We start from the raw sequence: 21,290 nt of genomic DNA on the forward strand, positions 1-21,290 counted from the left end.
GGTACTCATAAGCTACCTGACCCAAGGCAAGCTACTTAGCTTCTCTAGGCTTCAGTATCCTCAAATATAAAATGGAAGCAATAACAGTAGGTTGCTTATAAGATTCAGGAATTAAATGCATTAATACACATAATACAGAACAATATCTGACACACAGTAAGTAATCCATAAACATTAGGTATTATTGACGATTAATATCCCTTCTGGAGTACTCAGAAATTAACCAGTGACTGAGTATAGAGGTCCAATTGAGGCTTCAGCAAAAGCTCAAGCTTGCCAAGCATAGAGAAATATGCTTCCAAATTACTTAATCTATCTCTAATAGTCAAGTAATCCAATGGCACTGTTTGCAAGGTTTCAGATGGTTCGATTCTCATGCAATAAATCTTAATAGCTCTCCAGAGAAGAAGTTTCTTTACTGGCTTTTACTAGGATCCAGAAATGAGGATGTTTACTCATACTTCAGAGGGCTGGCACCCAGTTCTAATTTTTTTTCTCCAAGAATCACTCAACTGGCAACTTCCTCGCTTTGTCTTATTCCTAGAAGTAGCTGAGCTTGTGTTCAGACAATCTGGCATTGAAAGAAACCCATTCTCTCTCTTACACAAGAGTGCTTGAAGGTGTTTTTTACTCCGTAAGGACAAGAAAGTACCAAACGAATCCACTTGATCTAAGTGGATTCTAATGCCTGCTAATTTTTGTCAACATGTAACAAGTTTTGTAATTCTTTTAACTAACAACAAAATTCTGTTTTGGAGAACACATCCCAGGAAGTTAGTGACCCTCTCTCCCCCATTTCCCTACCAAAGTAATTTCTCCAAAGTGATTCACAGCCGTGGCATTAATAAAACAATGGTAAGTGGAACCAACGTGGATGTCCATCTATCACTGAATGGGCAAATAATGGTGTCTCAACCTAAGAAAAAACTGTGTGGCCAGGAATACTATGTTAACAGTAATAAATAATAATAGCAATAATTTTCTAAGCACCAACTATCAAAGAGGTGTGATGTTAGGAACTTTTTTCTATACTACCTCACTGAAATAACAGGACAGTTCTTCTGTTTTACAGATAAGAAAACGGGCTCCAAAAGGTTCAAGCACCTCTACAAAGCCAGTATTCAAACTAAGATCTGACGGTGGTCTTTCCCTTTCTTTTGTTTATTACATTTTATTACATCAAGGGGCTGTGTGAGTACAATCACGTATCCAAAATGACAATGATAACACTTACTGAGCCTTTACCAAGAGCCAGCCACTGTGTTAAGCACTTTACATGTATGATTGCATTTAATCTATATAAAACCCTTCCTTAAAGATGAAGAAAACTGAATTACAAGGAGCTAAGAAACTTGCCTGAAGACAAAAAATAAAAAATACAGCCAGGCTTTGAACCCAGACCTCTGACTCTAGAGCCCCAGCTTTTAAACACTTCCCTAATTCTGCCTTCCATGAGTAGAATGTTTAAAAAAAAAAAAAAGGCAGCAAGGTACAAAATAAGATACTTAATTTAAGAAGTTAAGGGCTGAATGTCAATTCTTCTCATAAGAATTTGTGCACTTTGCTGAGATGCTACTCTAATTCAAGGCCTCATCACCACTCACCCTATCAATAGCCAACAAAGATGGACAGTGTGCTGTGCCACTTTGTGCCACAGCACTGTTCCAGAGGCCGAGGACGTGAGGCTGGTTGGACATGGGCACAGTCCTAACTAGACCCCTCTCTGCCAGACAGCTCTCATGTGGGCTCTCCTCGTGGGTCCTTATCCGTTGGTGCTCAGTTCAAATGTCACCTTCCACAAAGACTTCCCTGGTTATAAGCCACATTAGCTTTCCTCCCCTATTCTAGCACTGCCATGAGTTTGCTGTCAGACTTTTCAACTGGAATGAAAGCCCCCCAAATCTCAGGGTCGATGCCCACCTGATTTATTTCCTTCATCCACAGAGGTTAGAGAGTGCTTGGCATAGGAGACTCTTGTCCTTATTTGCTCAATGAGTAAGGCCTTTCCCTATTTTTAGTCTCTCTCCCTCCTGAACAGTGCTGGCAAAACGATCTTTCTACAGCAACAAATCTCATGCCACCTCACAATGTCTGGAACTTCCTGTGGTTCCCAGGTGTGTACAGGATATCAAATTCCAGTCTCATTTGACTTTGTATTCAATGCCTTATCTGGCCTGGCCAGGGCCTAACCTCTTCTCCAAAATACCTGAGAAGCAATGAAGATAAATGGTGAAGAGCATGGGCTACAATTCCAGCTCCACCACCCATGAACCTACCAGAAAGATTTGGGCCTCCGTTTCTTCATCTTAAAACAGGGCAATAAATGAGCATGCAAATCAAAAGAAGACTGCAAAGATTAAACTAGTTATTAGATCAGAAATATTGAGAGTTGTTCCTGGCACATAACAATAAGTGCTATTTTCTCCTGTTATGAGGCATGGACTTCAGTCACATCAATCTATTCCTTCTTCCCTAAATAAGCCATGTTCTTTCACACTCCCTACCTTTTCTATATGTGTTGTTTTTTAAGTCTATCACTGACTCACTATGACTACATGTTTATTAATGTGAAGTTCTTTAGAGCAGAAATTATAGCTTTAATTCTTCATGAGGTATGGGATGCTGATTCATTTGATAAATGTTAAACTAGGATCATTATGTAAAATTAGTCATTTTAATAGTTTGTACTTACATGAGAAAGGTCAATGTGACCCTTTAAAGCTCATTTGGTTTTCCTTTTCTGTTTACTTAAATGCTGACTTCTAAGAATAACCGAAGGATTAGAAAGCTTTCTCCTCCCCTATTCTGCAGGCTCTCATCTTCCACCTACTCCTTTCTCACCATCATTTACAACAATAATGTCATCAATACCGACCCCCCAAGCCAGTCAAAGTGATCCTTAAATACTATATAAAATGCAAGGAGTTATTACTACTACTAGTAATACAGACAGATCTTGCCTCTGCTAGTAACTACTGGCAGGAGCTTGTCCAATAACATGGAGAGATGCTGTTTCCTGTTTCCCTATCCTTACCCCATTCCAGGGAGAAATGCTGACCTATGCAGGTTAGGAGCAACATAGAAAATAAATGTCCAAAGTTGTAAATAAAAATGAAACTGGTGAGTTAATTTGTAGTCTGGAATATTCTGGGGGCCCTGGGAGGTTTGCCGACAGGATAGAATCCAATTAGTTCAAGGATATTGGGTTCTCAGAAATCAAGGAGGAAAAGCTTGCTTTTCAACACATGGCCTGGGGCAGGTCTCACACCATGAAAGGTATCTACCTGTAGGGCCTAGATCCTTCCCTATCCTCACTATTCTACTCTAATTTCATTATTTTATGGAGTAGGTAATCATAAATTATACAGTGTCCTGGTTTAGGAATATCATATGCTGTTGTCTTGGTGTAAAAATATGTTCCCAGTTCTAAACAACTGGCTGATAGACTGCTTTTTGGAAAATGTCTCATTTATAAACTGGGGACTGCATAGGTTTGGAATCAGTTCCCTCTGGAGAGGATGTGCCAAGTATTGTGTCCTAAGTTTTGCAGTAAAAAGAAGCCAACCTCAGCGAAATGAGTAATGTAGGATCCTTGGCCAAATTCTCAGATCCAAATCCGAGTTAAGCAATAAATAATATAATGGCAAGGGAGCAAGAGGAGACAAGATGAGAAATGGGAGAAACTAGAAGCTGAGAAAGCCAGAATCAGGCGCACCAAGGTTAAGACCTGCCCCTTAGGAAGCAGCTCTCCCCATGTGCCCTTCTCCCATCAGCTCAGGGTGGGCTCCCTGCCACTACTAGATCTGGACTTAGACATCACCACTTTAGAGGGCCCTCCCTGCCTATCCAAGGTAAAGGTGACCCTCCTCAGGATTTCTTTTCTTCTCTTTATTGCACTTGGTGATCTTTAAAATGGCCTTTCTGCTTCTTTACCACCTGCCTCTGCCCAAGGGAACACGAACTCCACGAGGAGTCTTACTCATGTCAGGCTCACCAGTGTATATCCAGGGCCTAGCATAGTGTGTGGCACATGGAAGGCACACAGGAAATATTGACTGAACTAACAGGGTTATGGTGTGAGAATTCAATGATGGAATCAATGATCGATTTATCTATATATCCCTGGACCTACTGATTTTTTAATCTTTCTACTTAACCCCCTCCCCACCTACTATGTCTGGTATAGCACTGCTACACACCAGTCCTTCATAAAAATTATAAAAGAAGCAAAACAGGGTGCCTGGGTGGCTCAGTGCGTTAAGCCGCTGCCTTCGGCTCAGGTCATGATCTCAGGGTCCTGGGATCGAGTCCTGCATCAGGCTGTCTGCTCAGCAGGGAGCCTGCTTCCTCCTCTCTCTCTCTGCCTACCTCTCTGCTTACTTGTGATCTCTCTCTGTCAAATAAATAAATAAAATAAAATCTTTAAAAAAAAAAAAAAGAAGCAAAACAGACAATGATACTGTTATGAGTCAGCAAGAACTCACTGAACACTTTGTACATGTCTCACAGTATAGGAGAAAACAGGAATATAAAACAGGGCCCATCCAGGAGGCAAAACAGAATCAGCTGAAGACTGATAGCAGCTTGCATGCTAACTTGAAATTTGCTAATACATAAAGGCAGTTATGCCATTCAAGACACTTCGAGTCAATGTTCAGAATTTATAGGAACTCCTGGTATCCACCTGACACTACGCTGATGTTGATCACAGTGGAGGAAATGGAGGAGTGGCAATGGTGTGGGCAAAGGAGAAATTGGCTCTGCATCATTCTCCCACAAAGCTAACCCTTTATAAAAGGTTTTGGGCCCATCTTTTTTCACAAGGGAACAAGGGGAGGGAATCATCTTATCAGGGTGACCCCCTTTTCCTACATGTTGCACAAAGGCCCATTTATTCTGGTACCCAGCCACAGCAGCCTCTGCCCCTCCATTTCCTGTTGAAAGTCAGGGATGCTGCCATGTGGAGCTGACCATGTGACCAAGACCAAGGGCACGTCACTTCCCTTCTCTCCAGTGTTACAACTGCAGCTGTAGTTCTGTTAGCTGCACTTTGGGGAAAAAAACTCGAGAACAAGGCCTTCACAGTCTCTTTTAGCATTATAGTTTCATAAAATCTTACCTGTACAGGGATTCAGAAAATGAGTAAACTGCTTTTGAAATGTTTTCAGCACAGAGTTCTTTGACTCACACTTAAAAGTTGGGAAAGAAGATACTTATTTAAGACAGTGGTTTCAAACTTTTTAAAGTAACGGACTACTTTTTTTGTAAATAAAATTTTACATGGATCCTTAATACATTAAACAGGAAGGGGAGCTCCCCTCTGGTTGCAGCTAGGGTGAGAGGCCCCAGGCTATATCCTCTCAGCTTTCCCCTCTCCCTTTGAAGGGGCCCCTGACAGCTCTGAGGAACACACTTGTCTAAGAAGAAAGGGAAAGGAAGTTAAGATTTAGATAAATAAACCAATAAATGGGGAAGATGGGAAAGCTTTTTCTTAATGGTCAAGGAGTGGGGGAGTTGGAAAGTCCCCACTTGTAACCATCATAATAAAGACTGGTTGGAGCATGAATCTTCAATGAATGCTCTATCTAGGACGGAAAGTTTGATAAGAAGCAGGAGATTCGAATGATCTTCAAATGTCTCCTCTTGGATTGCTTAGAAGAGAAAAAACTCTGCTTATCAGGGCACAAACATCACTGGTCTAAGTCTTCAAAATGTGAATGTCATGTAAGAAAAAGAAAAGCTAAGGAAGTGTTCCTGATTAAAAGATAGAAGAGAGAGGGCATTTTAATAAATATGATCCTTGACTGTGTACTTGAGGGGGAAAGAACATCACTGCAACATATGAACTATGGATCATCTATCTGATAAAATTTCAGTGTAAAATTTCTTGAATTTGGTAACTGTGCTGTGGTTATAGAAGAGAATGTCCTTGTTCTTGGGAAACATATATTGGAACTATTTGGCTTGAAGGGAACAGGATATGTGTGAGCTACTCTCTAATATTTCAGAAAAAAATACATGATATAATCTTTACAGGTAAAGAGAGAGCAGTGGTTTTCTGAGTGGGATCGCTGCAGGAGCATCAGCTTCACCCACTTGCTAGAAATACAAATTCTTCAGTTCCACCCCTGATCTGCCAAAGCAGCTGTGTGGGGGTGCACTCAGTACCTCTAGGGTATTCGGATGCACACTCCAGTTAGAAAACCATTGAGACAAAGAGGATGATAACACAAATGTGAGGAAACACTAAAATTGGCAAAGGGCAGTGGAGGGCACATGGGAGTTCTTTGTTTATTAATGAAACTTTTCTGTCAGTTTGGAATTGTTTCCAAAAGAAAATGAATAGTAACAACTGTAAGACTACCCTGGGGTGATTTACATACAGAGGTGGAGAGGAAGAGCCCTTGGAGGCAAGGAGGCAAATCCTGGGGTTCTGGCAGTCCGACCCCCTCCCCGCCAGAGGAGGTGGTGGGATGGGGGTGTGGGGAGGTTATGGGCCTGCAGCTCCAGCAGGGAGTGAGAAGCAGGATGTCTGTATGCGTGGTCTTCAAACAATGCATCTCCTGGGGAACCTGGGTGGCTCAGTGGGTTAAGCCTCAGCCTTGGCTCATTCTGGGATCGGGCGAGCCCCGAATTGGGCTCTCTGCTCAGCAGGGAGCCTGCTTCCTCCTCTCTCTCTGCCTGCCTCTCTGCCTACTTGTGATCTCTATCTGTCAAATAAATAAATAAAATCTTTAAAACAAACAAACAAAAACAATGCATCTCTTTCCTGCAGAAAACATGAGCACCAAGTCTACTAACCCGAATAAGAGAGTCCAGCAATCTCTATAAAGAGGTCTTCTTCAGAAAAGCTTTCAGGGAGCATGAGGAAGGCTGTGGTCACAGCACTCTTCAGATTTTTATCAAGGGCTGACCTAAGAGCAACATTCTCATTCATTGCTATGATCTTTACCTGCAAAAAAGCAGAACATTTAGAAGAAAAATGTCAAAGTGGACTACTGCTCAAGCTATGGGTTCACGCATGGACTGAAACTATCCCAAACCCTTTGCGCTGAAGATCTTGAAATATTAGGCCAGTAGACATGAAATAATTATTCTAATAAGAAATCCCAGAGGCTTGTGTTCTTTGCCAGAATCAAAGATATCATGATACAGGAAAGAAAGCAAACTAAATATTTCTCTTAAATGAGGAAATTCTCCATAGGTTTTGAAAAAGAAGTCAGTATAAATGAAATAAACATCCTTCGGGAAATTTTGTATTTTTAAATTTTATAATCTCATGATTATTTACTTAATTTTATGGTAAACAAAGGCATTTTACTTCTTTATTTAGAACTCACCTCTACTCTTATCCATATATAATCTAAGAACTTCATGTTTTATTTTGAACTGATTGTGAACCTGACTAAGGAAAAAAGGAAAGAAAATTAGCTAGAGTAGAAACAGCATGCGTTTGGGGGTAGGTATGGGCTCAGGTCCAGGTATTTACTAGCTCGTGAATTTGACCAAATTACTTAATCTCTCTGAACTTAAGTCCTCATCTATAAAATGGCGATAAATGTGCATCAAAGAATTATTGCAAAGATTGAATGAAGTAATAAATGTAAAGTACCTAATGTACTAGTGAATGCCTTGATCAATAAAAAGGATTTTTCTCCTGAATACACAGTGGAAGGTGCTGTCTTTGACTTTCCTCAAATCCATTAAAATACAAATTGTTCCGGTCTGCTCTGAGATTCTGTTTTGAAGATGGCACTGTAGTTAGGAAAGTGTTCAAGACCCATCTCCATCTTTTGGTAGCTCTGTGACTATGGCCATAATTCCTTATCAGTAAAATGGGGTTAATAACAGAACCAAATTGATAAGGTTGTTGGTTAGATTAAATGAGATACAGCATACGACCCTCAGCTGAAGTGAGCTTCCTTCTCTATCTTTGGGCACAATACAAGAATTTCCCTGGCCAGAGATTCTCACCTTTAGCAAGCACCAACAATCATTTGAGAGCTTATTAAAATGCATATTATTAGGCCCATTCCCCAGCATTTCTGATTCAGGAGGCCTAAGCCAGGCCTGAAAATGTACATTTCTGACAAATTCTTAGATGGTCAAGGAACCTTCACATTTTGAGAACCACTGCTTGCAGGTATATATTTAGAAGTAGAAATGCCACATGGCTCTTCAGAGTGCTTGTGCCAATTTACACTCCCAGTATAATCTTTTTAAACCATCAGGCTGCTTCTAACTGATTGTCTATAAACAAGGGAAGAGTCTGCAAGTTCCTAATAAGGACCCTCACCTATCTGAAATGTATCTACCTTCTGTAAACCATTTAGTGCTGTCACCAAATCTTCCCCAATTCTAGAAAACGGGGCTTAAGTTGACTTTTATTTGTCAAATAAAGATGTTTTCTGAGAAAAATTAAGATGGCATTAAAAGACATACACTATCAGAAACAAAATTAAAATTTTATTAGACTGCAAGGAGAAAAGATGATGTATGTCTCAAAGTAATTTCTTCTTTTTATTGTCAAAAACGGTATTATAAAACAACTATTTTATTAACTTAAGAACCTAAATTCTATCTTTTACCTTTTGTCCCTACTTTTTTCCTAAGGGAATATTTATAATAACCAAACCTCTCTATGGAAGGTAAGATGCCTTATTCAATACTCCCAACTCCTCCCTTGTAATTACAGCACTTAATAGCCCTTAATTAGGCCTTTCAGCACTTGGGTGAGTTTAGCATTACTGCAATCATCTGCAGAAAGGAAAATGAAGGTGCAGTCCAGTAGCATGACTTGCCCAACATTGCATAATGAGTTGATGGCAAAAATCAGGGTTAACACCCTTATACTTGGCAGATCCAGTTCTAAATTTTTTGAATTATTTTCATGCATTCAGTTAGGGATCTGTTCTGGTTAACTTTTGTTGTTGTTGTTGTTCTGGTTAACTTCTTATCTGGAAAGTTGATTAAAAGAAATGTTAAGTTCCTATATAACTCCTATGTTCACTCCTTGAATAACTTTCCCAAACTTTGTATTCCATAAAGAATCAGGTCTAGGAGGGCAACGTCCTCATTTTCCTAATTGGGAAACTGAGGCCCAGAGGGTTAAAAGATCTTCCCTTGAGAAGTAGTGGCACACCAAAAGAGGACCTAGGTCCCTGATTTATCCAGAGCTCTTTCTAAAACCCTGTGAAGCCTGTTTATTTCCTTATTTCTGTTCTTCATTTTCATTCACCAGGTCCTTCTCAATAATTCATCATCCTCTCTCTTTTCAGTGGCTTTTACAGAAACTCAACAAAAACAGAAGATGCTAACAAATCAGAGTAAGTTTGGGGAAATTTTCCTATTCAAAGCAATACACTTGTTCTCCAAGAAAGTCACTCTACTTAGTGAAAAAACCCAGTTTGCTAAGTAAGGTTAAGAGAATAAAAATAAAAGCATCCTTACTCAAAGGAAAAATGTCAATTCAGAAGACTCTGCTACTGTGCTGATCTGGCTCTCCAGTGTAAGGTGACCTAGGCACTTGTCTCAGCAGCACTGTTATTTGTGGTTCAGAGTCAAGCCAGTGAACCCCTGGGACACTGCCAGAGAGGCCTGGGAAAAAAAGAAAGTCCTTCGATTTGTGAATAGCTGTTTGTATCTTACTGGGAATGCCCCGACCTGAACCGCATAGATAGCATTAACATTACTGCCAAGGGGAAAATCGTTACTGGAGAGAGGAAGGAGTAAAGCTTGAAGGGACTTTCAAAAGCTCAACTTGAGAGATTTGTGAGTACCTTTCAAGATAGAAAAGAGTCACATGCGGTGGTTTCCTCTATAATACAGTCACATGGAGACAGTCCTTGAATTGCAATCAGTAAAGTCATAGTCACAAAGAACACAGCCCTACCTAGTGTTCACTCAACTAGTAACCAAATGACACTTTCCACAGAAGTTTTCCATTCCAAATGGCCAGAAACATTAATTTTTCTAAATGGTCACTGCTTGAGGACCAAGAAGAAACCCTGAACATTCGAGCTGGATGAAACGTTATCATCTATCTGTTGGACTGTGGGTTCTTCCAGGATCAGCAATGTGGTGGTATTTTTCTATTCCTTTAGCACCCACAGAGGGGAAACTTAGTCGTCTCTTGAATAAGTAAATTAATGGCTCAAATTTTGCATTTCAAAGGCTAGCGGCACAAACATTTGCTCACAGCTGGGCAGAGCCAAGAGCAGTAAGTCAGGTTTTCCAACTCTCTTTCAGGGATCTTTAATACCACTGGGATTTTTCTGGCTACAAAAAGTAAATCACTGAAGTTACAATATGGTAATAATTGCAAAACGCTGAATGTACTAAAAACCGCTGTACACTTTAAATGGTTGAATTGTATGGTATGTGAATTATACTCAATAATTTATGTTATAAAATATCTATATTACTAGCAAAATAAGAAAAAATACTGCAATGAATATATTAAGTTAAAATTCTCTTAACTAGGTAGCAAAAGGCTATGACATATCAATGAGAATGCTTTAAAAATTCAAACCAAATTATCTATATACTAAAAGCATGAAATTCAAAAATCCAGACTTAGGTTAAATAAATAAATTTAAATAAATAAATTAAATTAAATAAATTTCTTTAAAGTTCTTTTGACTTAAAAAATAACTGACCACAAGATTCTATTAAATACTTCAAATTTCATTGCTCTTTCCTTGAAAAATGATTTGGTAAGTGACTCAGAAACTTAAAGCTACACTAGAAATAAAAGTGACTTATCTAACCTCAGTTATGAGGTAAGTTAATGGTAAAGTATGATAGAAATTTAATTTATACTTATTTTTTTCCCCAGAAATGTCCATCTTTTCAAGCAAGGTATTCCTTTATATTTTTAAAATATTATTAATAAACTTTATTGTTTTTTTAAAAGATTATTTATTTATTTATTTAACAGACAGAGATCACAAGTAGGCAAAGAGGCTGGGAGAGAGAGAGAGGAGGAAGCAGGCTCCCTGCTCAGCGGGCTCATCCCAGGACCCTGGGATCATGACCTGAGCCAAAGGCAGAGGCTTTAACCCACTGAGCCACCCAGGCACCCCTAATAAACTTTATTTTTTAAAACAGTTTTAGAATCACAGCAAAACTGACCAAAAAATACAGAGTTCCCATACACCCTCTGCATATTCCTTTTAAAGACCTGAATTGAGAAATTTTGTTCTATTTGCAATATGGAAGATAATTTTAAAGGTTTAGACAATATAATTTAAAACAACTCCTTCTCTTAAAATACATAAAAACAGAATTTGTACTCATTTCATGATTCTAAGACCTTCACTTATTTTTTTGGGGAGGGGGTCCACAAGGCTACCACCAACCCTTTCTCATGAGATTTGTTCACGTTTGACTACTACTTGCTGCCACCTAGTGGTAAAAAAAATCATTGGTTTAAATACCATTACCACTGACCATTCTCTGGTTAACAGTGATTTCCATGGACAGGGAAGGAAAATGCTAATGGGTGAAAGAGTTAATTCACCCATTCATAATTTTTTATTTTATTTTTTACCATGTATTATGCTCAACACTTTCAAATGAGTCTTAATATAGCCTAATTTTCTTCAGTTATTAGTTTAATAAACCTGAAAGGCAGTCATTGTCCTCAATAACATTTTCTTTTACAAGTTAGCTGAGAAATGCAGTTTTGATCAAGATGAGTATAGCAACTACTACTTGTCTTGAGTTGCTGTTTTTATTTTATCAGGATATGTGACATTTAGATAAAATCTGAGGTTATTTCCAGTGCTAAATTCTGAGACTTTATGGCATTTCATTTTCTAAAACTTATCTTAAAAAAAATTGAAATATTCCAAGTACAAAGCATAGTACAGATAATAATAGAACATTTTCACATTAAATATCTCATTTATCTCAAAATAACTCTGAGATAGGCAAGGACAAAGAGAAAGGAACAATCATTTCCTAAGTATCTATTAAGTGCCAGGCAATTTAGATCGAGGCATTTCTCAAATGCCTTTTAAAGGTTGATGTTGTCAAACTAATCCACAGAGGAGGATATCCTAAGGCTCAGGGAAATTTAGTCACTGGTACAAGGTCACATAGCTGGGGTTTGTCATAGCTGGGACCCAAACCCTAGATCTCATTCTAAAACATCCGTGTTCTTTCCAGCATTATCATTCTGCTTCCACTTGTCAACACCTTTGTGAAGGCAAGTACTTTCTTGTTACTCCATCCTACAGATAAATTACCTGAGGTTCAAAAAGATAGGAACAAGTTTCCCAAGTTCACATAAACAGCTAACAAGTGGCAGGAATGAATAAGACCTGAAGATTCTAATTCTGTTTTCATTAGTCTTTCCATTAGGTTACATTATTTTATAAATTTATTTTATTTTTAAATCTCTTTCATGTTTTTAAGTAATCTCTAATTACATCATGGGGCTTAAACTCACAACCCAAGATCAACAGTTGCATGCTCCACTAACTGAGCCAGCCAGGTGCCCCCATGTTTTATAAACTAAAAAAAGAAAAAAGAAAAAAATTTGGGAAGATAATATCTACAAATTTTCAATTATATCTATTTATTAAATTATTTTACTAATTATCCAGTTTTACTGGATTATCTTTAATAGTTATCCAGCTTAGAAATGTATATGAATATACATTATATACATTAATTTCATTTATGTATATGAAATTAATTTAGTAAGCCCATTGTTTCTGAAGTTTAAGAAAAATGTTTTACTGGGGTACCTGAGTGGCTCAGTCAATTGGGTGGCCAAACTCTTGATTTTGGCTCAGGTCATGATCTCAGGATAAAGCCTCTCAAGTCAAGCTCTGCACTCCATAGGAAGTCTGCTCCAGAATTCTCTCTCCCTCTGCCTCTCTTCTCGCTTGTGCCCATATGCACACACACTTTTTCTCTCTCAAATAAATCTTAAAAAAAATGTTTTTACTAAAGTAAAAATTACATAGTGAAATGCACCAATCAAAAGGGTACAGCTTGACAAATTTTATATATGGACATACCTATATGCCTATTGTCCTGATCAAGTGTTTCTGATCTTTTAATGAGCTATCCCATTAAATTCTAAGTTCAGAAGCAAGGTAAGAGAATTGCGTTCACCCATGTACATCAATGGAGATTTGGGTGGGGGGAAGGGCAGAGGAGAGGAAGGAGAATCTTTTTTTTTTTTTTTTTAAGATTTTATTCATTTATTTGACAGACAGAGGTCACAAGTAGGCAGAGAGGCAGGCAGAGAGAGAGGAAGAAGCAGGCTCCCTGTCGAGCAGAAAGCCTGATGGGGGGGCTCCATCCCAGGATCCTGGGATCATGACCTGAGCTGAAGGCAGAGGCTTTAACCCTCTGAGCCACCCAGGCGCCTCTCTTTTTTTTTTTTAAGATTTTATTTATTTATTTGACAGAGAGACACAGAGAGAAGGAACACAGCAGGGGGAATGGGAGAAGGAGAAACAGGCTTCCTGCTGAGTGGAGGCCCAGCTCTGAGCTCAATCCCAGGACCCAGGGATCATGACCCAAGCCAAACGCAGACAGACAGCGAACCAACCCATGCGCCCCAGGGTGAGAGAATCTTAAGTAGGCTCCACACCCAGCACAGAGACCAAAGCAGGGCTCAAACTCATGACCCTGAGATAATGACCTGAGCTGAAATCAAGAATTGGATGCTTAACCGACTGAGCCACCCACATGCCACTCAATAGACATTTTTATGACACAACCAAGTGAGCTAAGGTTGTATAAATCTCTAATTTTTTGCTATAACTGACAAAAAGAGGAGCAGCAGAATCACTCTTATGGGAGACATTTGAGAACAAACCATGTACCTTGTTTTGGGGCCTGAGACCCTCTAACAGCACAAAGAAAATTGTTCCTTGCTGTGATATTAGCAACTATTACTATTCTGCATCGTTCAACTATGAAAACACTCCTTCATAGAAAATAGGCTATATATCTGCAAAAAGAATACAATGTCAAAAGTTCAAGTCCTTTGGGAAGACTGGGTGGCTCAGTCGGTTGGGCCATTCTCTTGATTTCACCTTCCTGTTTTGTTTTTATTAAAACCCAGGGGAATCTTACCCCCCACAGCCTCCTCTGGTGGCAACCCAAATGAAGGAAGGACTTTAAAGATTTTTTTTTTTTAATTTATTTATTTGACAGAGAGAGATCACAAGTAGATGGAGAGGCAGGCAGAGAAAGAGAGGGGTGGGGGGGAAGCAGGCTCCCTGCTGAGCAGAGAGCCCGATGTGGGACTCGATCCCAGGACCCTGAGATCATGACCTGAGCCGAAGGCAGTGGCTTTAACCCACTGAGCCACCCAGGCGCCCAAGGAAGGACTTTCAAACAGGATCTCACCATGGGCCTGAGGAGGGTAAGAAAGGGGATCAGAATCTACTCCCTTCTGAAATACTACCTGACTCATTCATTTACTCAAAAAATGTTTGCTGGATGCTTACTATGTCCCAGGCACTGTCCTAGGCACTGCTGGGATACATCAGTGGACAAACAGTGCCCCGTGGCGCTTACATTCTGGAATGGTGACTTGGGTCATGCTGACAGAGGTTCCACTGAGGCACTGGGCACCTCTCCTGCCATCCTCCTGAGCCCAAATGGACTGATTCTGAGCCTCATTCAGACAACTGGGGTATCTTTAGAGAGAAGGCAGGAGTAGTGTGGATAATATCTGGATGTTATTTGGCACTAAATTCTATATGGAGTAAAAGGAGTCTGAAATTCATTTCTGTTTTGGAGTTCCATCTCATTGTAATCACACAGATCAAAGCAAGGTCAGGTTCAGAGAGGAGAGATATTCCTAACTGTGGCAGCCAATAAAACACTTGCTCACCGGTTTTTGGAGTCGTCCAGCAACATACAAGTTATTCCAGTTGAGAAGATCTTCAATCAAACTGTTAGTGCTAATGACCCCGTATTTGATAAGCTAGAAAAGAAAAGATATGGGCATGAAAGAGAGTAAAATACCACACTTGCTTTTGCAAATGCAAAATATAAGAAAAAAAAATCTGACCAGAGTAGCACTTTGATTTCCAAAACCACTTAAAACTTCTGCCTTGTGAAAACACACATCTCCACCAGAATCTTTCACAAAGGATTAGTTTCCCAGACTCATCTGTCCCCTCAGGGATGTGAGGTGAAGCAATCACTATCTTCACTCAGGCTCTTGTGATGATAAAGGCACAATGGCTCTCTACTGCTATCTAGCACATACTGGTCCTCACCAAATTGGAAATAAAAACTGGGTCTGCACCACAGTGTGAGAAGCAAAGATATAGTTCGTGTTTCTCATTTCAGAAATAAGAGACCTAATAAATGGTGTGCCCAAGGAGGCACCATTAATAGCTGAGCAAAAACTAGGTCCCGAATGTCAGTCTGGGCTTCCAATGTTCATCACAGAGTACAAGAAATTTTCTTTATGTAGAAGTTTTCACCAACATCCTTTACATGGTGAATTTCTCTTTCACTATTAAGTATTTCAAACACTTATAATTTCAAAGCCACATCTAAAAATTAAACCCCTTTATCAGCGCTAAACACATGGAATTATGGCCAAGCTCATTTCAAAAGCAATGTGTACAAACCCTGAATGTAGTTGTTCCAGGTTACAAAATCCCATTTGCTTCAACAAATAACTTCAGACTCACTCTGCTAAACTTCAGTATTCAAACAGCCTTCTCAGGCTACAAATATCTAAAAAGTAGCTTAAGAATTTTAATTAAAAAGTACAGTCCCTTTGGCATATAATTATGCCCCAACATTTGGCTACTGGAGCTTATAATATTGTTGAAACCACTAATTAGAGATAGGCTCAGCATAATACTAATTATGGAGAAAGAACAAAGTTACATGTTTGGCATGACTAAAGTAGATGTGAAACACTGCACTAAGCCACTATCGACCCTACAGTCTGGCCACAATACAGCAGAAAGCCCTACTTAATGCAGGCACAGAACAGCTGGGTAGTAATGGAAACACCACTGACCTGGAAGTTAGGGGCCTCTCACATTATAACAAGTTGCATGACCTTATAGAAGTCATGTCCACTCTGAACCCTCATTTCCTCAACTGCAAAATTCAGGTTGGAGCAGGATTAGACCCCAATCAGAAAAGTAAACAGAGGGCCTAAAGGCTATACAGACATCACTAATCAGTCATAGTACTCATTTCTGCCAAGTTCAGACAGGTCTTCAAAATCCTTAAGTCAGTACTCCAACTTCCTGCCCTTCAAAGCCTGGTCCATTGATAAGTAGTATCAGCATCACCTGGGCGCTGGTCAAAATACCCAGAATCTCAAGCACCATTCCAGACCACCTTAATCACTATCTGCATTTCAAAGAGATCCTCACGTGATTCATCAGCACATCAAAGTAAGATTGCTCGAAGCCAACAGCAGCACAGAGCAGAACTGGCAGAGCTGATGGAACCTGTATGTCACCAGTAGCCCGGCTTATCTCTAGGGGGTATATGACTTAGTCCCCCCTTGGTCCTCTTAGGCTGCAGTCCTGCCTAGTTCTTGGCAGCTCTCTTAGAGATTGGACCCCTTCATGTGAAAATTTGGCAGGGTTCCTGCCATCAGACAATCCTCTGCTGTGATCTGTGCTGTTTAGCTACTCTCCAACAGGGACATGGGGTGCCTCCTCAAATTCTACCGACTTGCTGGCACCAAAAGGTTCCTATTGCACAGCATCACATGCTCTTGACTACCTGTGATACCCTCATCCTGAGTGGGCCTGAGTATTTGTCCCACTAACCAAAGCAGTGGTTCTCAAAGTGTGTTTTCCAGACCAGCCGCAGCAGCGACATCATTTGGAAGCTGTCAGAAATGTAAACCCTTGTTACTAAGGGAGTAAGTCTTGAAAGTTCTCCTATCAGAAAAAAAAGAATCAAAAAACAATACCTGTGTGTGGTGATGAATGTTAACTAAACTTATTGTGGTAGTAATCATCTTGCAATACAGACATATATCGGATCATTACATTGTATACCCCAAATTAATGCAATGTTCTATAATTATATCTTACTTAGAAAAAAATTCCTCAAACATCACCCCAGATCTACGGAATCAGAAACTCTGGCGGGGAGCCTAGCAATCTGTGTACCTAAGAGGCCCTCTAGGAGATCTGATGCTCCCTCAAATTCGAGAAGCACTGGCCAAAGGCAGTAATTAACAGTCTCTCTCTCAACCACCTTTATCCAGCAGGAATGTGAACACTTCCTGACTGTAAGAATACATATTTAGCTGGTATTGTAATACTTAATTTAATAACCACCCAAGTTAAGACAAACGTCCAAAGTCACTTACCCTACCATCGCACATGATCAATGGATTATAGTAGACTCCAGCGCCATAGTTATTCTGGATAGTGGTGATAATCTTGGGTCCCAAAACTTTTAGGAAAGAGTAATGGTTCCAATTTTTTTTCAGGTTCTTTGAGTGCCATGTGACAGGGTCATCTACTGTGAAAACAAAGTCTAGCATGGCATTCTGAGAATGAAGAAAAGAGATTTTAGTTTTAATTCCTCGAAAGGCACCTAGATAGAGTGGAAAGCTCTAAAATTCTATGCCATTATGATTAATAAATAAAAGACCTGAGGCTGTCATCAGAAATCTAAGCAAGTCTCTGGAACCAGTCTGAGCTTGCTTTCATCAACGTGCATAGTGAGGGCAATGCTTGCTCCACATGTCTGGTCCTGCCAGCACTCTTCCAAATACTTTGTATGTATCATAGTTCAGTCTAGCCTCAAAACAATCCTACAAGGTAGGTACTGACATTATACCAATTTTATAGGAAAGGAGACCAAGGCACAGAGTAAGTTCCAGGCCTATGGACACAAAGCTAATGAGTGGCAGACACAGTCTGGTTCCAAATTCTGAGTGCTGAAGCTTATGCCACACATGGCCTTTCATCTAAATGTAGCTACATGTGTTCCACTTTTCTTCCAGATCACATAACACAGGATGGATAAGCTCTGAAAAGCATTATGTAATGGAAAATAAGTTATTTTAACTCTTACCCATTCACCAACCACTCACTGAGCACCTACGAGGAGCTCTGATAGATCCTGGGGTAGAGGTAAAGAGAGTCTACTGGGGAGAATAGACAAATTATCACTAAATGAACTTGATAGAGGAATGCAAAATGTACTAATTTTACTCAAAATGGGGTCAGAACAGAAATGAGAAACTTTGCTATGAAATTACATTCTTCAAGACTCTGATAAATCTGAGTCTTAAAGAAGGTACAAGAGTTGAGCAGGCTTGGTGGAAGGATAAGCATGGGGAAGGGAAGGGAGTCTTGTTAAAGGAAAGCACTCTTATGCATATGAGAGCTAGGCATGTTCTGGATGTTGCATTTACTTTGATATGCTGGAAAAGAACACAAGCAAGGGAGACCAGAGGAGGGCTGGGTTGCCATGCTAAAAAAATCTTTCTGCAGAAGAGCTCACTGAAGGGAAGGATGACTAAAAGTGGGAAACAACACAGGGGGCTAACTGCAGAAGTCTGGGTGAGAAGTGAAGACATTAAGTAAGGCACTGAGGGTAGGGACTGATGGGATAGAGACTTTTTATTGCAATCTATAAGGCTTGTTATCTTGTAGGGAATGAGGGTGAAGGAAAGGGAAGAAAGGGCCTTTTCTTGGAGGAAATTCCAGGCCTAATCAAAGGAAAATCTCCATTGAAAAATGAAGTGGCTATTGAATCAGGAGGCTAAAGCCTGCTCTAAGTGTCTCAAAAACCACAAACCACTGGTGAAACTTAAGATTTGGGGTGGACATGTTTTTTTAAAAAATGTGTAACCAGGGGCACCTGGGTGGCTCAGTGGGTTAAAGCCTCTGCCTTCGGCTGAGGTCATGATTCCAGGGTCCTGGGATCGAGCCCCGTATTGGGCTCTCTGCTCTGCAGGGAGCCTGCTTCCTCCTCTCTCTGCCTGCTTGTGATCTTTGTCTGTCAAATTAACAAAATCTTTTAAAAAAATGTGTAATTATGTTAATGTATGTTAGAAAAAAACAACTAGCCTACATTGATCTATAATTTCTTACATACCTACAATCTATAAATTTTCATATGTTGTCAACTTAAAGCAAAGCATTACTTAAATACTGTATAGTTGGAAAAACAGAAATTCAAGCAACAAGTATAGATGGCCTTACCCGTAAGTGAACAGGCAAACTTTAACCTAAAAACAGATTAGTCAGGTGTCCAAATCAAGGAGGCCCTATCACAATCATTTCCTTAGTTTGTGTGACAATGAATTGTTAAGCTGGGCGTTAACCACAGCAAATAAAAATCCAGTTCACCAGAAAACATCTCTATTTAGATTCTTGCTCTTTTTATGTTGATTTAGCAAAAGCTTTAAAGCCTGAATGGAGAAAGTCAGTAACAGCCTCATTTAAATGAAAATAGTTGCTTGCTACTCCACTTCCATAGGTCTTGAATCTTGCTTCCACCTTGGAAGCAAACTTTTTCCCCCTATTGACAGGAAAAAGTCGGCAATCATAATGAAAACTGTACCCTCACTGCTATTGCACTCAGGCAACTTTGAAGAGTAACAACTCCTAGTCCTAAATAGACTCTTGTTAAGTCCTGAGCGTGTGTAAATACACACGCTTTTGCTGGTAACTTCACTGCATCTGCCCTGGCCCTACAACCACCCGCCATCATTTCGTACTTTCTCCCACAGCTATAGATGAGACTCATACTTGGCTGCTCATTAGACTCACCAGGTAAGTTTTTTTTATTTTTTATTTTTTTGTTTGTTTTTAAATTCCCGAAGCCCAGGTCTCATCCCAGACCAAGTAAATCAGAATCTCCACAAGTGGAACCCAGGCATCAGCATTTTAAAAATTCTCAGAAAACCCTAATGTTCAGCCAAGGCTAAGGACACTGAACAGGCAAATTATTTCTTGTCTTCCATCTTGCCTCTCCATCAGCTTTGCCCTCCGCATAATTGCATCTCCTGTTCTACACCGAAGTGAGCTCCTACTTAACCTTCAAAACTCAGCTCATGATGTCATACCAGGTAAACATTTCTACGGTTTGTAATTTGCTAGTGGATACGTGAAATGCGCAGAGTAGAGGGGCAGCTCTAGGGCTCTGGAGGGATCCAGGGCAAAAAGGAACTCGTGAAAACAGGCCGATTCCCGGCGTGGTGCCTGCCCCGGGGCCAGCTCACCTTCTGGTCTGAACTGGGCCCCACCTGGCGGTACACCCCGGAGCCGTAGGCGAAAGCCAGGCTCAGCTCCTCGGGGAAGTGAGACAGGATCTTGCGGAAGGCCACCCCCGAGCTCTGCAGCGCCTGCAGCGCCATGGGGCCCAGGATCATAGACAGACACACTTCGCGGAGCACGAAGGGAAGAGGACAGCGGGCCGGGGAACCGATACTGGGGCAGCCGGTTCAGGGTGGGGAGATGCAAGTTGGGGGACGGCCCGGACAGCAAAAGGCTGCAGCCGCGGGTGGGAAATGAAGGGACCGGCGAGAACTCGGGCCAAAAGCCACACCTCGCCTAAGCCTGAGGAGCGGCGCGGATGGACGCCGGAGCAGGGGGCAGTCTTGCGGGCCGAGAGGCCAATCCTCCCCACGCCTCTCGCGTGCACACGCGCTTCAAAGGCGCAAGAGAAGACGCTCCTCCACGGGTGGGGACGCGAGGGCTCTGCGGAGACCCCTCGCGGTCGGAGGAGCGCTCTGCAGGCTGGCTGCCTCGACCTGTGACTTGGAGATGTGGGTGCGGAGAGTGCGGCTAATTGAACTGCTTTTGAGGCTCAAGAATCCGTTTTTGGTGCTCGCTTAGGCAGCACATATACTAAAATTGGAAGAATCCGTTTTTGTTCTCGACTCAAACACATTTCAGTAAATGGCTGTAAATTCATGCATGTATATGGCAGATTTTTTTTTAATAAGGTGGAATTCACAAAGCTAACATAAAATTGTGCACTTTATGTGCACTTCAGTGGCATTTAGTGCATTCACAATGTAATGCAACCATCATCTCCAACCAGCTCCAAAATCGAAGATTTTGAAGGTTTAGGAAAGCACACATAAAATTAAAATCATGCCCAATTCCACCATCCAGAAATTATCACTGTTAAAATTTGGCTGTGATTTTTTTCCCCTCACAAAAGCCCTTTTCAAATCCAATGATGGACATGAAAGTCTTCCATGAATGATAAAGGACTTCACCAATGTTCTCTGATATTTGTATTTAATTCTAAGGGTAGAGAAGATCTTTGCTTCTTTGCCTGAGGAGCTACGCTCC

At 40.6% G+C, this 21,290-nt stretch overlaps 1 protein-coding gene across 4 annotated transcripts in view; it reads right to left on the minus strand.

Annotated features, from left to right (window-relative positions):
• The window catches only part of TAMM41 (TAM41 mitochondrial translocator assembly and maintenance homolog), a 53,229-nt gene extending 32,610 nt beyond the window's left edge, over positions 1-20,619 (minus strand). For 3 of the 4 annotated variants that reach the window (XM_059387907.1, XM_059387906.1, XM_059387909.1), the window contains exons 1-4: positions 20,210-20,619; positions 17,339-17,521; positions 14,867-14,959; positions 6,802-6,952 (exon numbers count right to left, since the gene is read on the minus strand). In XM_059387907.1, coding sequence (XP_059243890.1) covers positions 6,802-6,952; positions 14,867-14,959; positions 17,339-17,521; positions 20,210-20,359 — 577 coding nt within the window. In that variant the 5' untranslated portion in view covers positions 20,360-20,619. Of the gene's footprint in view, positions 1-6,801; positions 6,953-14,866; positions 14,960-17,338; positions 17,522-18,051; positions 18,122-20,209 lie in introns of all 4 variants that reach the window. The other variant, XM_059387908.1, reaches the window with a different exon arrangement.
• Positions 20,620-21,290: the final 671 nt, after the last annotated feature.

The sequence above is a fragment of the Mustela nigripes genome, chromosome 2 (assembly GCF_022355385.1).
Source record: "Mustela nigripes isolate SB6536 chromosome 2, MUSNIG.SB6536, whole genome shotgun sequence".
Classification (NCBI taxonomy): Eukaryota; Metazoa; Chordata; class Mammalia; order Carnivora; family Mustelidae; genus Mustela; species Mustela nigripes.